We start from the raw sequence: 17,710 nt of genomic DNA, 5'->3' as shown, positions 1-17,710 counted from the left end.
TTCCAAGTAAACCGCTTCTTGGTGTGAAATATAAACTGTATGGTGCAAGGTTGCCATTCTGATAGAATGACACTCTTTACAACCCTGAGGAAATGTTTTTTGTGTGGTTCTGCCTCCTCTTTAAGAGATCTCAGGCTGGATACAGAAATTGACAGACAGGCAAGACCGGTTAATGTATAGCTTTGTGTTTCACATGCCTTACAACATGGAGCAAGCGGAACAGATGAAGAAATTGCTTCAGTCGTCCATAGACAGTCACAGGAACGAGCTGCACGGTTTGAGTCGGGATATTTGGGCCCATCCCGAACTCGCCGGTAAAGAAAACTACGCCCTGGATCGATTCCTGCGCTTCCTGTCCTTGGACCCCGCTTGGAGCGTTCAAAGTCCCTACAAGATTCCCACCGCCTTCCGGGCCAGTTGGGGTCCGGTGGGAGGCGGGGAAGGAGACCCGTTTCTGAATGTGGCCTTCCTGTGCGAGTACGACGCCCTGCCCGAGATTGGCCATGCCTGCGGCCACAACCTGGTCGCTGAGGTGGGAGTGGCGGCAGCTTTGGGTCTGAAAGCTGCCCTTGAGGGACAGACGCAACTTTCAGTGCGAGTCAAGGTAACCTCAGTGGATGTGAGGAGTTTAACTCATTCACTGCCATTGACGGCTAAAGACGTCCAAAATTCATTTGAACTATTTCTATTAGTTTAACATTTTTTTCTACTTTTGTTAACAAGAGTATAAAAATCTAGAAAAAAATAATTGTACATTAAGAACAAATATAAAATTAGTGATTAATCGTGAGCTAACTATTGAAGTCATGCAATTAATTACAATAAAAAAATGTTTTTCAAAAAGTAAAAGAAAAGATTATTGAAAATTAGGGGTGTCAGGCGATTCCTTTTTTTTTTTAAATTGTAATTAATCGCATGACTTCATTAGTTAACTCACGATTAATCACAAATTTTATATCTATTTTATATCTGTTCTAAATGTATAATTAGCATTTTGCTCCCATTATGCCGCGGATATTGACTGGCGCAATTGTGGCATTACCCCGTGGCATTATGGGAAAAATTGCTATATTTTTAGCAATTGGTCTACATTTGACTGATGCGTTCGAATGTAGTTTCATGCTTCCGTACACTAGGACAACTACACGACACAAAAGTCTACAAATGAGTGTGGTTTAAAAATAAGTCATAAATCAGATTACAGTGCTAATGCAAAAACAAAAAAACTAAAAAAAATGCACCTCTATCACTTCAACATTTCATGTTTCATAATCTTTTTATATATAAACATGTGTACTACACTCTTAAAGCACTGAACTTATCAAGATTATATCAATAAATAAATACAATTTAGGCAGTATGCTCACAAAAATGAAGCATTCTTTTTGTTCCAAATTGCAGCTATTGCATTCTGCTAAATTCGTGATATCAATTTGGATTTGATTAATTGTTCAACCCTATCATCGAAGGTGCCTTAAACATTGATGAAATAATGACGACATGCCAGTTCCATTAGGATGTTTCGATGGCAAACCAGTTTACAGAACAAGAACAACGATGAAAAACGCCGCCAGTCAAATCTACTGGCTGAAGATGCAGGAACAGCAATGAACAAAGTTTAGATGTTGGATTTTTTATTTCATTATTTAAGAAACCAAACCAGGGTCTATTTTTTCCTTTTTTTTGAATTCAACTTGATGTTTATTTATTGCGTGTTGTTTTGCGACAGGCTGGGGACCAGTCCTGGGTGTACCCCACCTGTCGCCCAAAGTCATCTGGCTAGACTCCAGCTCATTTGTAACCGTAATGACAACAAGAAAATGGATGAATGGATCATTGAATTGAAACAGCTGAATCCCCAAGTCCCTTTTTCACACACATACATACGCACACGCACAAACCATACAACCAATTTTCTTGACCGGCCATGACTGTTGTCATAGTTATATTAACATGAAACTACTTACAGAAAGTAAGTCCATACAAAGTAAACCCAGCTGAATAGAGCAGACTGCAGTCAACATATTAATATGTTCAAAGAGAAGGCCTTCCATCACCATCCAAGAATGTTCCTCAATTGTTGCTATGGAGACCTCAGCTGTCATGGCGTGATTGAACTTTAAAGAACAAGAGCATCCTTTCGTTTGCCTCCCAAAGGAAGCAAATTCCTTTACACTCCTGCTGTGTTTCACGTTCCCCACACGCACAATTCAACATTTTGAGAGAATTGCTGGAGTGAAGAGGCCACACGCGGCAATAGTAAAACCCCTCAAGGATATATAAAAAATAAGCACACTCGAATTTTAGGGTTACACGTTGCTGTGCCATAGTGTGGGATAAAGTGTTTTTACTACTACACTTCGATGTTGCGTGCCTTAGCCTTTTCTCGAAATAAAATTGTCGTTTTCACATCAATAAGGAACTGGAGGCGACTCTCATTCTCAGTGTTAACGTGCGTTAGCTATGTGCGTGGATCGTCACGAAAATGTACCTGCATGAAAGCACTTCATAATACTGGGTGGTCTCCAAAGCAAGCAGTGATATAGACATTTGTTGAACATTGAATATAAATAGAATTTTAATATGTTCTGGAATTGACTGGCAACCAATCCAGGGTGTATTCTACTGTTTGCCCAAATTTCAGGACAGGCCAGCGCAGTGAGAGAGATATGCAACTAGCTAGTGATCTGTAGCTAGCTATCTCGCTATCTAGCTATCTAGCTAATGAAGAGGGTCTTCTGCCCAGATTTAGTCATAACTGTTTTAATTTCCTTATTTCCTCAATAGAACTTTTATCTGTGGATGTGTCTTTGTGAGTGTTGTCGCGATTTCTGCTAGCTGCCGGCATGTCTGGGAGGCCTCCTCTATTTCCACAACAATAGACCATTTGTCTGTGGTTGAAGTCAATGTGTTAGTATGATGTCTTTAAAGTATCTCATGTCCGGTGAACTCCGGGTATGCTGTTTGCTGGGGGCTTGTGGTACCGCCCTTCAAGATAGTATAAGAATGTTGTAAGTCCTCTGAAATCTTCACACTTTTGAGAGGCTGCAGCCATTGTCTGGAACTCACTTGTGCCCGGAATATTCTGTAGAAATAAAAGCTTCAAAGTAACTGTTCATTGATCTCCAGCCTGCATTCGGATTACAGACGCTCCCCAATTTACGAACAAGTTACGTTCCGAGCGATCGTTCGTAAGGTGAATTTGTTCGTAAGTTGCTTCAGTGCTATATTTTGTATTATAATTTATGTTTAAAGAGAATACGTACAGTACTGTACTACGTATGTTAGAGAGAGAGAGCGAGAGACACACACAGTATGTACATGTACGTAATAAGATAAATAAAATGAAGTTTAACTTACTTTTGGAAGATGTACTCGATGCTTAAGGATTTGATGGAGGAGGAGGAGGAGGAAGAGGAGGATTTTATATCATGAGAGGTTCTTCGTCGTCGCTGGAATGGGCTTCAAAAGTTACTTCCTCCTCCGTAACTTCAATGTAGGAAGAAGTTGAGGGTCGAGGAGAAGAAGATGAGGGTTGATGAGTATCTTCCTTGGAGGATTTACTAGAAACTGGCCGAAAGAAGCGATCTAACGACGATTGCACAGTTTTCTTCTTTTTTCATCATAAATGATGCGGTAGCACTGTATGGCATCATTCAATTGATTTGCAACCTTTGTGCAACGTTCAATATTTGGGTCTTGCTGCTCGAAGAGTGCGATGGCTTTATCTATGAGCGACAGGCGTTTCTTCTTCTTCCTCCTCCTCGACACGTTGCTGAGCCTCCAATGCTGGGTGAGCTCTCACAGCGCCAAGCGTCGTTATTAGCGGCGGAAAGTAGCACTACAGTACTCGGAAAAAGGTGCGCAATAAAAAAATCTAACTTACAGCATCTCTTTCCGAACATTTTTTGACATGCGCGCATGCGCGCAGACATGTTCGTATGTACCGTTGTTCGTAACTCGAATGTTCGTAAGTAAGGGAGCGTCTGTACCAACATTCTCACTACCCGAAAGAAAACGAACACGCTGAGGAAAAGATAATTTCCTTCAACACTAAATAGATAGATAGATAGATAGATAGATAGATAGATAGATAGATAGATAGATAGATAGATAGATAGATAGATAGATAGTGTATTTTATCAATCCCCTGACAGACATTAAAGTTTTGTGGTTAACATGTCTGTCTCACAATTCTGAGCTTCTTGCTTCAATTTTTGTTTTAGCTCGGGTTAGCTCGGTTTTCTCTTGGTACTCGGTTTTCCCATGAAAGTATCTAAAAACGTGCACGTTATGGTCATTGGAGACTTTGTGGTATATTTTTGTGCTCTGCGGCAAGTCTAGCGCAAAGTGCTATCTAACTGTGTGCATGGGTGGAGTTTTCCAGACAGGCGCAGGTACGAGGCGTTTGGGTAGTTTAGCACTTAGGTAAAGACTGTAGCAAATTGAAGTGACACTGACAAGTCTTTGGTCAGGTGACTATTCTTGGAACACCAGCTGAGGAGGACATTGGAGGAAAGATCGAGCTGCTCAACGTGGGAGCATTTGCTGACATCGACCTCATTTTCATGGCCCACCCGTCAGTGGAAGATGCACCTTTCATGCCTGGCGTTACAGCAGCTGCGTAAGTTGCTTTTCACTCTACAATGTCACCTTGCTACTGATGGGCTCTTTGCACAAACACAGTGACCAGACACACCTGGATTAATCAGTTAGTCCAGTCACGAAAGACAGGAAATGAAGAAGTGGTATTGAGTTCAGGAAGTAGTGGATTTGTGCAAAGAGCCCATTGTTTGCCAATCAGAGATTTTTTTAGCTATTGATTTTTTGGGCAGTAAACAGGCAAGTCCCAATTAAAATTGACGCGCCTGTTGTTAAAAGTGTGTGTGAGAGTTTCAACTATAAAAAATACATTTATTTTTAAATGGTCTCTCCTACTATATGGCAGATTTTCATCTATTGCAGGTGGGTCAGGAATGTATCCCCAGCGATAAACAGTGGTTCACTGTTTGCATTGTCATCTCTTTCGAGCCCTATAAATGATCTTTACCTCTCTCAGCATGGTGGTGAAATATTACGGGAGAGCGAGTCACGCATCATTCTGTCCCTGGATGAGCATAAACGCCTTGGATGCTGCCGTGCTGGCTTACAACAACCTCATGGCACTGAGAAAGCAGCTGAAGCCCGGCAATGGCTTTCAAGGTGCGCTTCAGAGACCCCCCCCCCCCAAAAAAAGTGGGGTACACCCATAGGCTACCGATTTTTTTTACATCTACGATATCTTTAATGTTATCTCCAGCGTCAGTAATGAGTTGTGTGGAACAGTGTGGAAGATGCCACAGTGCCTCCAAAGGAAAAAAATAAGCTCGCTAGCAGTAATTAGCTAGTAGTTTATCTGCTAATTATACTATGGTTTCAAACTTCTTGTTGTTTTTGTTATGGTAAAATACATCGACATCCCTGCAATAAAAATGGCACTGTAGTCCTTCTTCTTCTTCACGCAGGCATCATCAAGCACGGTGGGGTGACGCCCAACGTTACGCCCGCCTATTCAGAGTTGGAATTCTTTCTACGCGCGCCGGGGCTAAAGGAGCATTTTGAACTGAAGGCTAAGATTGAGGCTTGCTTTATGGCTGCTGCCATGGCAACCGGTTGCCAAGTAAGCGTATGTCACGTCATAAGCCACATTTGGTACACGCAGTGTTGTCTAACCAATCAACATGCGATCGAAATGTAGACCTTTAGCTTTAAGTTGAGAAGAATCACAAACAGTGCAATGGTGTGGTAGAATGCCAGCCACGTTAGCTATAATTAGTCTCACCTTTATTTTCTTACCCTCCATACTTGTCTTTTATTTAGGTGGATATAAGTCACCCGGGCCATGTCTATTCCAACATTCTGCCCAACGACACGCTGGCAAAGCTCTATGAAATCAACGGAAAAGCTTTAGGCATCCAGTTTGCGGAAAAGCCTTTGAACTTCAATGGTACGTCATCATCATCATCCTCAACATCATTATTAGACGTTGTTGTGGACTAGAATGAATGGCCAACACAATTCATTTTGGTAAGAATTTGAATAAAGCTTCATAATGTCATGTTTTATGTTACCAAATAATTTCATTCCTCTAAGAAACACTTCAAATTATTAAGTCATGTTTTATTGCCGAGGTCTGTTTAATTTTTAACCATGTGAGATAAACATTATTTTTTTTGAAATACAATTGCAACAAATGAATGTTTTTTTTTTTTTAGGAAATCAAAAAAAAATAATTAAAAGGGTACTTTGACTCATTTAGGCATTTTCAGCTATTCGAAGATCATATATATATTTTAGCCTTTAAAAACACATTTTGCCCCTTTGCTGTTGATTCAAAATCACAGGTGCTCAGAGCTCAGGTAACGACCAATTACGGCTCACCTGTTTTCTGGGTTTGGTCACGTTATGTTAGCAAACTGAGCAATATGGTCATCTATGAAATGATCCATAGCCAGTGTTGTGCTCGTTACTAAAAAATAGTAGCTAGTTACATTTACTAGTTACTTCATTTATAAAAGTAACTCAATTACCATGATGATTACTTAAACAAAAAAAGTAATACGTTATTATTAAAAGTAACTCTTTAGTTACTTTTTGTAAAGAAAATACACTGTTCCTTTATGCTCAACTAAAGTAAAGTAATGAGCGTATTTCCACGTCGAAAAAATAAAATAATAAATAAAGAATAATTTCTCAAGTAACTGACTAACGCAGCATATTGTAACTGTAACCGAGTTACTGTATTTAAGTGATGTGGTCGAGAATTAGTTATTGTAAAAAAGTAACTAAGTTACAGTAATGCGTTACTAGTAACAAGTTACTGCTCAACACTGTCAATAGCACACAGTCAATGGATTTGATTATTGGGAGGATTAGCATTTATTTAATAAACGATTCATTGTCATTATATTTCCGATAAAACAAATATTGTGTACATGATCAAATATTAAAATTGTTTATAGACATGTATATGTAATAATGATTCACTTAAAAATGAATAAAAATGTACCTATATGTTTGAAAAATACAACTGAAATGAATTTAAAAACTGTAATATACTGGATTAAAATAACAACTAAAGATACATTACGTGCCTTTTGGACATTTTATTCAGTGATTATTTTGTGTACCACTAGAGGGCGCCTGCATGGCTTGTAGTACATGAACCGCACTTTGAAAATGACAACTTCAGATAGCTACTAGCAAGTAGCCCTTCGAGCCAAGTAGTGCACTTTGCCTCGACCGCTTGAAGATATGATTAATCAACATTCATTTCCACACACGCGAACGCATGTGTTCGTATTCGTCCAATCTGGCAGCTTCCACCGACTTCGGCAACGTGTCGTTCGTGGTCCCAGGCATCCATCCCTTCTTCTACATTGGCACGGACGCGTTTATTCACACCGAGGAATATGCCACAGCAGCAGGTAACATAATAATATTAGTTTGAACCATGTTGTTTGCCTGTTTACCACGTGTGATTCCATCCCCTCCTCCTCCTCCTCGTCGGCTGCGTCTTTGCCAGGCGCTGAAGAAGCCCAGATGTACACCCTGAGGGTGGCCAAAGCTCTGGCCATGACAGCTGTAGATGTGGTGTGCAGCCCACATCTGCTGAGCCAAGTGAAAAAAGACTTTGCTGTGGCCAAGATGAAGCAAGAGAACTCAATAAACAACATTTAAAGCAGTAATATGGAAAGGAAGAAAAAAAGCCTGTCTGGGAAGGATTTTACATTTGTATGCCAACTGCAATGAATCCAAATGAAGCTAAAGGAGCTTCTGGCTTTAATTTAAAAGCTTTCACAAAAATATGACATTTAGCGTTCAGGTATGAAAGCTATTTTATGCAGAGGACTCAATCATTTTCAAGGTCTCAGTAAATTGCTAATTGACAGTTGTAAGTAAAACCCTCAATTTTAATATTTGGATTAACATCAGTAGTGTGGAGCTCACAGACATCATCTTTCTTGCTTCTTGTTTCTTTTCTTCGTAAAATCTTGAGCTGAGTATCAGCAAGCGTCGCCATTAAAAATAATTTCATTCAGGAATGCTGTCTCTTATTGCTGTTCTTTAGTAAAAGGCAGTCACATTGAATATTCTTCGGCGGCCAAGTCAATAGAGCATATGAATTGAAAATTGAAGGTCCTTCATTGAAAAGCGTTTTCATCCAAGTATTGAAAATTGTTGTTATACAGGCCTGATAAACTTTGAAGAAGATGGTAGATTGTTGTCACAAGTACGTAATAGCCACTAGAAATTACTGCTAAACCTTCAATTGCTTTCTGTCTATTGGCAGCCCCCCCGACTAGTTTTATTCTCATTTTTTGTCAACTTTGGAGGGATGTCCAGTTCTGTTGTGCCATATTTTGTCCATTTAATGATGACTGTCTTCACGACTTTGGTCTCTTGATGTCTCCCTAATTTGTTGGAATTTAAAATGTTTCTGGGGTTGGTGAAAGATTCCGGTTGGTAACCCGGTGGGTAGTAGGTGATGTCTGGTCGGTGCTGGATTTCACTTTCCTTTCTTTTCTTTGATCCTTCCTCGGGTCTCCCGACAACCTCACGACTCTAGCTAGATTCTGAAGTATTTGGTTTAGGTGAACGGTATGGGATTTTTAATAGGTTTTAGGTGAATTAATGAGTACATACTCACATGCACGCACACACACGCACACACATACTCACGCACATACAAAATAAAAACATATATAAAAAAATTAAAAAAGAGAGAGCAATGATGATGACATGTCGAATTGGTAAAATTACCGAATGAACAATACTGAGCTCTCTCAGAAAAAAATAAAATAAAGATGACTGTCTTCCATGGTATGAATAATACCTTGGAAATTCTTTTGCACCCTTCTGACTCATACGTTTGATCAACAAAATCCCTCTGATGCCGTGAACGCTCTCTACAGACCACGGCTTTTGATGTGATAACAAAAAATGTCAGGAAAAGCCTACTAAAACTGCTGAACTTTATTTTGCTTTAATAAGAGATACTATACGCTTATAAGGGACTGCAAGTTGATGTAAAGTTGGCCAGACTGACCACAGATCTGCATTTTGTGTTCGTATCTTTGTGAATGATTCAGAGGGTTCGATGCATGCTATATCAAATCCACTACGTGTCCCATAATCTGTCTGTGTGCCCTCGATCGAATTCGCCAAAATCAGGTTAGACTACCTGCGCTAATACTTAGACATGGTCCCAACAGGCGTAAAGTTTAGGCACGTTAAAGAAAACAAGGTGATAATAAAGAAGAAATAGTTATTTTAATGATTAGGTACATCAGCCAATGCTTTTTTTTTTTTTTTTTACATTTGTAATTGATTTTTAACAAAACATTTTCCAATCACAAAGATGCAACGCGGTAGCTTCACAGCACTGATACGAAAGTCACACAAGGAAACATACATCGAGTCAAATTTCACGTGCTGATTGTCTTGAGGGGTTTTAGTGTTGTGTGACAGATTGGCAAGTGTGCAGAAAGAGGTGATGCGGTGCCTCTCAATGATCTTGTTCAAGTGTTGGGCAACCTGCGGCGCGTGGACCTAAATATGAGCCGCAAGACCATTTGATCGCAGCTGCCATGCAATTCTAAAAGGAAAACAGAGCAAGTGATAAGCGAGGTCTAAACACTATTTTCCGTTGCAAATTTTCAAAATGATCATTAACTCATTCACTGCCATTGACGGCTATAGACGTCAAAAAATTCATTTCAAATGTTTCTAGTAATTTAACTTTTTTTTTTACACTTTTGGTAACAAGAGTATGAAAAACTAGAATTTAGAACACATATAAAATGTATAATTAATCGTGAGTTAACAATTGAAGTCATGCGATTAATTACAATTAAAAAAAATTATTGCTTAAAAAAAAGATTATTAAAAATTAGGGGCGACAGGCAATTAAAATTTCTAATCGTAATTAATTGCATAAATTCATGAGTTAACTCACGATTAATCACAAATTTTATATCGGCTCTAAATCTACAATTAAAAAAATCTAGGTTTTTATACTCTTGCTAACAAAAGTGGAAAAAATATTAAACTAATAGTAATAGTTCAAATTCATTTTTGACGTCTATGGCCGTCAATGGCAAGGAATGAGTTAAGCTTTGATGGTTAGCTTAGCATCTGAATCTCGATTCAGGCCTTCCTGTGTGGAGTTTGTGCGTCCATCGTATGCTCCCTTCAACATCCCAAAAACATGCATGTAGAATCTACATTGTCCATAGGTGTGAAATTGAATGCTAGTTTGAATGAGTGTCTATGTGTCACACAATTGACTTGACAACCAACCCAGGGTGTACTTGTCCAAAATCAGCTCAGATTGACTTCGGCTCACCCGAATGAGGACATGCACAAAATGGCTGACTTACTATTTAAAGTTTGATCAGCAAAATTGGTATCAGTAATGACTTTGGGAGTTGCGTTCCGGTCTCTTTATAATACATTTTCACCGGGATACATGCGGGTCAAACCCCCCCCCCCCCCCCAAAAGGGGTCAATGTCGCCAGAAAAATGAGAATAATTAAAGCTGCAACACAGTAATGAACTTTTTTTTCTTTTTTTTTTTTACTGGTGATTAAGCTTTGATGCCATACTCTGCTCACATTACACAGCGTACAATTAGAAAAGCGTTGCAATTTAGCGTGCCCAGATAATATGTAGGATACTTGCTTGTGATTTGGGATCCTTTGGGTGAACCTCCTAGTAGGACTTTGCCCTGGAATTTGTTCAACGTGGCTGCTTCAAACTAAAAGAGATGCATTTCGCCATGGGTCATTCAGAATTTGTTTTTGTGTTTTTTTACTTGCATGTCCACCAAATTTCACAAATTTATACTGATTGGTGATGCTGGTGTCAGTTTTTTTTCTTAATTTTTTACAGTGCTCAGGACTCCCAAAAATTAGGGTGACCAGACATCCCGTTTTGAGCCCCGGGTTCCACGTCCTGGTGGATTTTGTCCACCTCATTGATTTGTTCTAATATTACGTAGGGCCCGTCCCGGCATCCTGTTTTTTGTGCCATGTGTATGTCAATCACATAATTGTCATAGCGATTTATTTGACACATTTATTCATTTTCATAGATTCCTACCTATTTACTTTCAAATTTACATTTGCACTCGCATCCGCATCTAATCGCTAGCAGGACGGACTTACATAGCAGGCGTGTGTTCGCATCTAAGAATCATGGGAAATGTAGTCCTACTATCCAGTCTGCTTTCTTAACATTTTTTTCAATGTTACAATGCCTGACGTAAACGGCACAGCCAAAAAAGGTTGGATACTGTTGAGGATATCAACTTGTTTAGCGCTGTTCAACTGCCAACCAAGATAGCACGATAATAATGACAAAGATTGACTAGTGATAAAACTGGGTGAATCTATTGTATCTTTCATTTTTAACTCATTCACTGCCATTAACGGCTATTGACGTCAAAAATTAATTTGAACTATTTCTATTAGTTTAACATTTTTTTCCCACTTTAGAGTATGAAAACCTAGAAAAAAAATGATTGTACAGTTAGAACGGATACAAAATTTATGATTAATCGTGAGTTAACTATTGAAGTCATGCGATTAATAACAATAAAAAAATGTAATCGCCTGACGCGATAAAAAAAGAAAAGAAAAGATTATTTAAAAATTAGGAGCGTGAGGCGATTGAAATTTTTAATTGGAATTAATTGTTATTGTTCTAAATGTACAATAAAGAAAATTCTAGGTTTTCATACTCTTGATAACAAAAGTGGGGGAAAAAATGTTAAACTAATAGAAATAGTTAAAATTAATATTTGACGTCTATAACCGTCAATGGCAGTGAATGAGTTAATATTGAAAATCTGGTCAACCTACCCGAAATACTACATTTTCACCAGAATACACAATGTGTCATTTGTGATGAAGAGGCCCTTGTGACCGTTTCCATGGCAAATTCCAGGTTGATTCTGTGCCCACTTCAAGAAACAGCGTTTGAGCCTACACCCCTCCCCCCCCACACACACCGCTTCCTTATGTTTCATTTTCATCTAGCTAACTCCGCCAGGCTTCCCGAGCAGTAAAGCAATCTGAATCTGAAATTCTCAATAACAATCCAACCTTGATGCCATGCTCCGCCCACTCCGTAGCTTGTGTTAGCTCTGTTGCTACAGTAATTTAGCACCAGAGACACAACAACAGTCGCGCTTCTATGACGTCATTCTTGTGCCTCACACTCCAAACGTGACTGAGTGAGTTTCAGGCCGTCATGCCGGGGATCCCGAAAATACATTTTTCACCAGCATACACGCATTTGCGAAAAATGTGCCGGCATGTTGAGGCCCCTCCGAATGGCGATTCATTTATCTGTAGAATAGCCAAGAGCATTTCCAAGAGGTCCTTCACGTCATCTGGTGCTTGGGTCCTAATAAAACATTGGAGCAACTGTGATAAAAATAGAAAGACCCCAAACATTTAACGCTTATAATATATAATAAGAAACCTATTTGTGCGGCGGTTGCATTTGTTCCTCCCTGGAGGACTTTATGAAAAAGTGCTGCTTTGACCTGTCACAACAAGCGACAGCAAATGTCTTTCCGTGAATGCCGCAACACGACAGCACACACATACATACACACGCGTGCGCACAGTTTTGGAGCGGAACCGGTGCAGGTCACCAGTTGTAAGAGGCTGCTGTTGAGAAGGCGGCGGTCCTCGGTCCCGGTGGCATTTCCACCAAATCCTCCAAGTGTCAGATCTCTCTTACGAGTAGATGGACCAATAGACGATGTTGAAGAGGATGTAAGCTCCGGGGAAGACCACCCGTGAGTATTTGTCTATGGCGTGCGTGTCGATCCATATGTTCACGTAGCCCCTGGAGGGCTTGACCTGGCCCGTGAGCTGCGGATCGTTCAGGGCCACCTGAGCCAGAATCCGATCCTGGCGTCCGCCGTTCTCCGGCATGCAGTAGTTCCCCGTGGTGTTGACGTCCATGGCGCCGTAGCCGGTGATCTGGGGGTCGATCATCATGTCGTCCGGGTTGCCGATGCCGCACGTGCAGGGCAGCTGGGCAAGAATACGTAAAAAAGAAGAAAAAAAAGAAATGACTATTAATTTGTTAATCTTCTCCCAAGACCGTAAACAACTGGTGGTATTTATGGAGTGCTGTAAATCTTTCTCAGGGGTACGTGGGTGAGTTTGGCTCCATATGCCTTGGCATTTGCCAGACGAAATATGATAATATGGGTGAGCTCCAGGCCTGCATTGATTGGCCATGGCCCTGAGAGAGGCTTACACTGATGCAATTTAGAAAATAGTCGCCGCAAATTAACATCATATATTATTCATTCTCGCGTGTGCCAGTTTTGAATTCCCTTCACATTGCTTATTGGCTGATTTATTTAACTGGCACTCTTGACTGTAATTCGTTTTAAAAACTATAGGCAGTAATATAAAGTGTTGCCATCATGAAACATTTATTGCAGCGGTATAAGAATGCGATGTTCGGTGTCACGAGAAGGCAAAATCATTTACTGCAGTGCTTAATGTTCTTCACTCGGTTGCTTTATAATTATGCCCTAGAGGTTCTGATACAAATTTATACTGTAATTATTAGGGATGGATGAGTACGCCGATTTCAGCCTTATTTCAAGGTATCGGGTACTCGTGAAGGACGCCGATACCAGCCACCGATACTTAGGGCGAAAACAATCTGACATTGAAAATTGGTGCTACACTATGGACAACACATCAGTGATTCCTAATGTGTGTCAGAAAGACAGATCTGTCATTCGGTTAATAGGAATTGTATGTATCATAAATACTAGTGGTATCAGTACTTGGTATTGGTAATGGTGATGTAGGTATGGAATTACAGGGTGAAACTGTAATAATTTTAAATGTTTGAAGTTACATCTTAAGAAAAAGTTTCCACTAGTGTATATATTGAAAAATGGAACACGCATATATATATATATATATATATATACTGTATATATATATATATATATATATATACTGTATATATATATATATATATATATATGTATATATATATATAAAATTTGATTTTTTTATTTTTTTATTGCGAGGTAAACCTCTTTGCATCTATCTTCTGCATTTGGCAGATTTTTTTTTTATATTAACAACCATGCGATGAACTCTCACCAATAATTGGCCGTAGCCTTGGGAGAAGCTTAAACTGATGCAATTTTTAAAACATGTATTGCAAATGAACATACCAGATTATATTCTTTTTATATTTATACTGTATATTGCCCGTACCAATTTAGAGCCGCTTTATATTACGACATATCCATCCAATCCATTTTTATGGCGCCTGTCTTTATTCGGGTCACGGGTTTGCTGGAGCCAATTTAGTTTTTTGTCATTGATTAGCACAATGTATTGAAGCGATCCTCTCTTCACTTCCATCACGCCATCAAAGAGTGAGTACTGTAAAATCCGGCGTATAAAACGCACCCCAAAATCAACCTTAAAAAAAGCCCTTTTGTATAATATGGTACCCCGATTTGCATCATTTTGTTGCATTTGTATATCCAAGTGTATATTTATATTTATTTATTTTTTAATGCTCTTTAACAGAGTCTCACTATACACTACAAATATATATATATATATATTAGAGCAGTCAAACAATTACATTTTTAATCAAATTAATCACATCTTAGAATTCTGATTAATCACCAATAATCACCCCAAAAAAAAGGCTTTTTTTAGTCAACATTATTTCCCGCCAAATTTGAAGAGCGCCGGTTATGTGTTCATTCTTTTGACATTTAATGTTATGAGGACCTCTTCAAAAAAAAATTATCCACTGCACACGCTCATCCTGCTCTTTTTCTAATCAGGTAATTACTTGCATAATTTAAAATGGAGAAAAAAAAATGCCCCCGATATTTTGAACAAATATTCTAAATGTGATACGCAAACATTCATTAAATGCTTTAATTGAATGCATGATATTATGCTTATTGCTCAAACACAACCTGTGCCACCTAAAACGTAGCCATCCGCTGTCACGCTAAAGGCTAATATATGGTCAAAATTAATAGTGCGATAAATCTGCGTTAATTCATGATTAATGCGATATTTTTTTTGTGATTAATTAATCAGTTAATGCTTTAATTTCGACAGCACTAATATATACAGTATATATATATATATATATATATATTTTTTTATTTATTTATTTATTTATTATTATTATTATTTTTTTTTTTTTTATGAAAGTGCGCCTTTTTTTGGTACTTTTTTTCTATTAACCCACTGTATAATACTCAGTCTTGATTTAGGATTATATTTTTTGGGGGGGGAAATGTGTCTTATTCTTGTGGCCTGTGGCTTTTATGGTAGCTTTTTTCTATTTCACTTCATTTTAGTTACTTTTAACACCGTGGTTAACTTCCTTATACACATGTATGGCAGGCAGAAGTTACTAACTGTTCCAGTCTAGAAATGATCATTTCAATTAGTTCACATTGGGAAAAATGTAAGCATTATGTTAATCTTTCTTGCCAGTGTCAGTTCCGAACTATTTTACTTGTGATAAGTGTTTTGATTTTATTTTCACCAGTCAATGAAGTTATTTAAAATGGAAAATAGTTGTTGAGATATTAATCTGCTACATCCTACCATCTGTTTCATATTTACATTTTCTTTCCTTGTCTCGGCCTTTTGCACAAGCTATAATAGCAAAATGTCCTCCAGGCAACAAGCACATTTGTTTATGTGTTCTACGTAGCAAAAATACTACATTGATTTCAAAGTAAAACTATTTTGCTCTTATTGGCTTTAATTAATCACTCTTCGGGAACACCGTTGTTACTCGAACCCTTCAAACCCGATGAGTCGATGACAATACGAATGTTTTAATCTTCCTCGGGCAATTTGTTTGCTCAAGTGCAGCGTAGCAGATAATCACCGCATGAGACAAACGACTTGAAAGTGCATTTTTCAACATCTCGCAGGTTAACTCTGATCCATTAACAATTTAAGCGATGAAAACAGCAGCACTAACCCTCTCCCTGAGCTTCCTCTCTTTCCTCTCCTGCACCGTGGAAAGGTAGTTGACGGCGGCGTACTCGATCACCGACAGGAAGACAAAGACGAAGCTGACCCACAGGTAAATGTCCACCGCCTTGATGTAGGACACCCGCGGCATGGACGCGTTGACCCCGGTGATGATGGTGGACATTGTGAGCACAGTGGTGATGCCTGCCATGAGAAAAAAACACACACACAAAAATACCTCAGCTGGTTACAAGCCCCTGTTATTAAATCAAGCACAGAAATAGAAAACAATACTGAACGGCGTGAAACGCAATTATTTGCGTTATGCTCCACAACAAGGTCAGACAGGAAGTGAGGATGTAGGACACGGCCTGCCCGCAGCTGTCCTCCGTGGTGGGCCTCCAGCTTTAGATTGTCACATTAGGAAATAAACAGCTTTTTATTTGTGAGGCTGAAGGAAAAAAACATGCATTTCATATCAGGAAGCAAGTTTTCATTTGAGGCATGAATAAGAAGTGTTATTAAAATTACAAACAGGCCTAATAGTCGATTAATTGATTGTGAATAATTTGATTGTTGGATGATCATGTCTTGAAGAAAGTGAGATTCAACATATAGTGTACTATTTGGTTAGTTTTATGTCTAAAGAAAACCGACATGAGAAGACCTATGGCAACTTCCTCCATTCCTCCTTTGGCCAGCATTATCCTGCTTAATAGGAGGGTGCCATAGCAACAGGAGTCCAGATAATTTAGATTTTTCTATCTCATTAAAAATAATAGTGTATAGTCAAATAACCCAAAGGTCAAATTTGACCTAAATTTTGTGTAAAAAAGAAAAAAGGATTTAATCCGCGATAACACTGCCAAAAAAAAAAAAAAAACAAGCATAAGAAGCAGCAAATGATATTCACACCGTACCTGAATGTTAAATTTTCTGTTTATGCACAACTTCATGAAGCACCTCAAGTAAAGCATACATATAGTTAAGAATGGGCACAATAATTGACTGATAGATTGCAGTTGTCGAGTCAGTTGTAAATGACATCAGCTTGCAATTTAATTAAAATTGTGCAGTGGCTAACAAAAACATGAAATATACTTTTTAGGAATAAAACCTCTGCCTGTTTTTGAGGAAAATTTGGGCTTTTTACGCTACTGTATTTGATGTTAGTCATTATGGTGGAGAGCTAAGTATTTTCTTTTTTAGAAGTGGTAGTTTGTTTGGTGTAAAAAGTTCGAGTGTCTGTCCTAGTGGAAACATAGGGGTTAAGGTTAGCTATGGGTTATTTTCTAACCTATAGCTAACCTTATTTGGGATGAAATAACCAAAACCTGTATGTTAACTAAACATATGGTGACAAAATTTGTGCTCTTTTAAAAGGTTAGATCATTTTCTTACGTCCTTTTCGGGGCGTCCGGGGATTTTATAAATTCATGAAAATGTCCGTTTGGCATTGTGTAACTAATAGGAGGTGAAGTAAACTGTGTAACTTGCGATTGGTACCACAATTTCAAGGCCGAGGCAAGTGACATCTTTTTTTGGAAATGGGAATATGGTCCCCCTAACTAAACATAACCCTAAACCTCCTCAAACTGTCTTTTTACACCGGCCACCATGAAGGGTTAGGTTTAGCTAACCCTATTAGGCTG

The 17,710-nt window shown here is 38.7% G+C and overlaps 2 protein-coding genes across 2 annotated transcripts in view; one reads left to right on the top strand and one right to left on the bottom strand.

Moving 5' to 3' along the window:
- The first annotated feature begins 205 nt into the window (after positions 1–205).
- On the top strand, positions 206–8,018 carry LOC144034126 (peptidase M20 domain-containing protein 2-like). Its single transcript, XM_077542681.1, has 7 exons — positions 206–604; positions 4,476–4,624; positions 5,060–5,202; positions 5,505–5,659; positions 5,860–5,986; positions 7,359–7,466; positions 7,565–8,018. The coding sequence occupies exons 1-7, from the start codon at positions 206–208 to the stop codon at positions 7,717–7,719; spliced, it is 1,236 nt and encodes a 411-aa protein (XP_077398807.1). The 3' UTR covers positions 7,720–8,018.
- A 1,308-nt stretch (positions 8,019–9,326) lies between these two features.
- Positions 9,327–17,710, bottom strand: part of LOC144043356 (gamma-aminobutyric acid receptor subunit rho-1-like) — a 28,834-nt gene continuing 20,450 nt past the window's right edge. Inside the window, exons 9-10 of the mRNA XM_077556903.1 lie at positions 16,066–16,262; positions 9,327–13,091 (exon numbers count right to left, since the gene is read on the bottom strand). Coding sequence (XP_077413029.1) covers positions 12,789–13,091; positions 16,066–16,262 — 500 coding nt within the window. The 3' untranslated portion in view covers positions 9,327–12,788. The remainder of the gene's footprint in view (positions 13,092–16,065; positions 16,263–17,710) is intronic.

Source organism: Vanacampus margaritifer, chromosome 1 (genome assembly GCF_051991255.1).
Source record: "Vanacampus margaritifer isolate UIUO_Vmar chromosome 1, RoL_Vmar_1.0, whole genome shotgun sequence".
In the NCBI taxonomy this organism is placed as follows: domain Eukaryota; kingdom Metazoa; phylum Chordata; class Actinopteri; order Syngnathiformes; family Syngnathidae; genus Vanacampus; species Vanacampus margaritifer.
This window is presented reverse-complemented; position numbering and strand designations above follow the sequence as displayed.

Bases quoted from the DNA above. Each gene is read 5' to 3' on its own strand.
- LOC144034126 (XM_077542681.1), top strand. From the start codon at position 206: ATGGAGCAAGCGGAACAGATGAAGAAATTGCTTCAGTCGTCCATAGAC. The intron at 4,625-5,059 runs GTAAGTTGCTTT...TACCTCTCTCAG, and splicing joins CCTGGCGTTACAGCAGCTGC to CATGGTGGTGAAATATTACG. The intron at 5,660-5,859 runs GTAAGCGTATGT...TCTTTTATTTAG, and splicing joins CCATGGCAACCGGTTGCCAA to GTGGATATAAGTCACCCGGG.